Here is a 2,055-nt window from a genome sequence, read left to right on the forward strand (position 1 = left end):
TATAAAATCAAGAGAGGATCAGACTAACCACAGGTGATTTCAAATGGTGCTCTGCAGGCCCAGTGGAATTGCATGGAATCCTTCAAGGGCCATAGCAGGTGAAGAAAAGGGACAGAGAACCTGCAGGTCTCTGCTCCCACCCCATCCCCTTCAAACAGGGAAGTTCCACTTTCATCCATTCTACGTATTGGGCTCCTACCTAAGATTTTATTTAAGAGTTCTTTCTTTAAAAATAATTTAGAAATCCTGGTAGATAACCTCTTAGTGCCTTTCTCTGTTAAGCCTAACTTGGGAAATTATCCCAGCTCTCTTCGCTGAAGCCACATAAAACTTGACTGAACTTCCCAACTTAAGTCTCTGAAGCTTAAAGATATTTACATCTTTGCACATATTTTGATTCCAACTTGATCAAATATCTCTCCTTAAATAAATACTTTGAACATAACTAAATACATTTCATTATTTCTAGATCACCTCAGAAACAAAACACTATAAATCTAAAAGATTTAAACATTATCTTTGATTCAAAATCTGAAGAAAATATAGATATTATCAATTATTTGATTTCAAATAAGAGAAAATCATATTTATTCTTCAAATTCTATACACTCTTAATGCACACTGATCTAGAAAAACCCCAATTATTTAGTAATACATAAAAGTACCAGTTTTTTTCTCAGTTCATTCCATAAAATCATCTTAGATCAGAAGTCTCTAAAGCATTGCTGTTATTCTTTGAATTATCTTAAGGGAAAAAAAAAAAAAAAACCTCCTTTTTTTGTTGATTTTATTTTTTTATTTTTTATTTTATTTTATTTTATCAATATACAATGTAGTTGATTTTTGTGTCCCTTTACCAATTTCTCCCTCCCTCCTCCCTGTCACCCCTCCCCCCCATCAGCATCATATCTGCTCACTTGTCTTAACAAGTTCAAGGAATTGTGATTGTTGTGTCTTCTTCCCCACCCCACCCCCCCATTTGTTTGTGTGTTTATTTATTTTTAGCTCCCACAAATAAGTGAGAACATGTGGCATTTCTCTTTCTGTGGGGAAAAGAAACTTCTAATTCCCCACTTTTCTTTTAATTGTAGAAAGCATATGCTTATGCAGATGAAGATGAAGGCCGGCCAGCCAACGACTGCTTGCTCATTTATGACCACGAGGGAGTAGGGTCTCCCGTGGGCTCTATTGGTTGCTGCAGTTGGATTGTGGATGATTTAGATGAAAGCTGCATGGAAACTGTAGATCCAAAATTTAGGACTCTTGCTGAAATCTGCTTAGACACGGAAATTGAACCATTTCCTTCCCACCAGTCCTGTATACCTATCAGCACTGACCTCCCTCTGCTCGGACCTAATTACTTTGTTAACGAATCTTCAGGAATGACTCTCTCAGAGGCTGAATTCCAAGCAGAAATGGCAGCATCTGAACCCATGATCCACGGGGATTTTATAGTGACTGAGACTTACACCACGACTGATCAGTGCGTACAACCCACCACAATTGTTTTTGACCCTCAGCTTGCACCCAATGTTGTAGTGACCGAAACAGTAATGGCACCTGTCTATGATGTTCAAGGGAATATTTGTGTACCTGCTGAGTTAGCCAGCACGCACAATGTAATCTATGCTGAGAGAGTACTTTCCAGTCCTGGGATGCCTGACATGAGCAACAGTAACATGACTGATGGTTGTATGGGGCCCATGATGAGTGGCGGTATTTTGGTAGGGCCAGAAATTCAAGTGACGCAAGTGATGAGTCCAGACATTCACATAAGCCGAACTACATCCCCAATGACATCTCGGCACAGACTAACACGATATAGTAACATACATTACTCCCAACAGTAAGTGCAAATTCCTCAGTATTCTACAGGGAGACCTTGCACCTTGTAATCATCAATACATCCATCAAAGATACATAATGTACTAAATTTAGCATTTTAACAGTCAACAAATACTCAAATATTTTTAATTTCAGTGTCATTCTCTGACTATATCTTTTTGGAGGCAAATATGGCTAAGCACTTTAGGTAAGCCTTTTTTTTTTGGTTCT

At 38.2% G+C, this 2,055-nt stretch overlaps 1 protein-coding gene across 1 annotated transcript in view; it reads left to right on the forward strand.

The window, feature by feature from the left end:
* The window catches only part of DSG4 (desmoglein 4), a 52,269-nt gene extending 50,419 nt beyond the window's left edge, over window positions 1-1,850 (forward strand). Inside the window, exon 16 of the mRNA XM_008582062.1 lies at window positions 1,092-1,850. Coding sequence (XP_008580284.1) covers window positions 1,092-1,850 — 759 coding nt within the window. The remainder of the gene's footprint in view (window positions 1-1,091) is intronic.
* Window positions 1,851-2,055: the final 205 nt, after the last annotated feature.

Source organism: Galeopterus variegatus, unplaced genomic scaffold (assembly GCF_000696425.1).
Source record: "Galeopterus variegatus unplaced genomic scaffold, G_variegatus-3.0.2 Scaffold2508, whole genome shotgun sequence".
Lineage (NCBI taxonomy): Eukaryota > Metazoa > Chordata > Mammalia > Dermoptera > Cynocephalidae > Galeopterus > Galeopterus variegatus.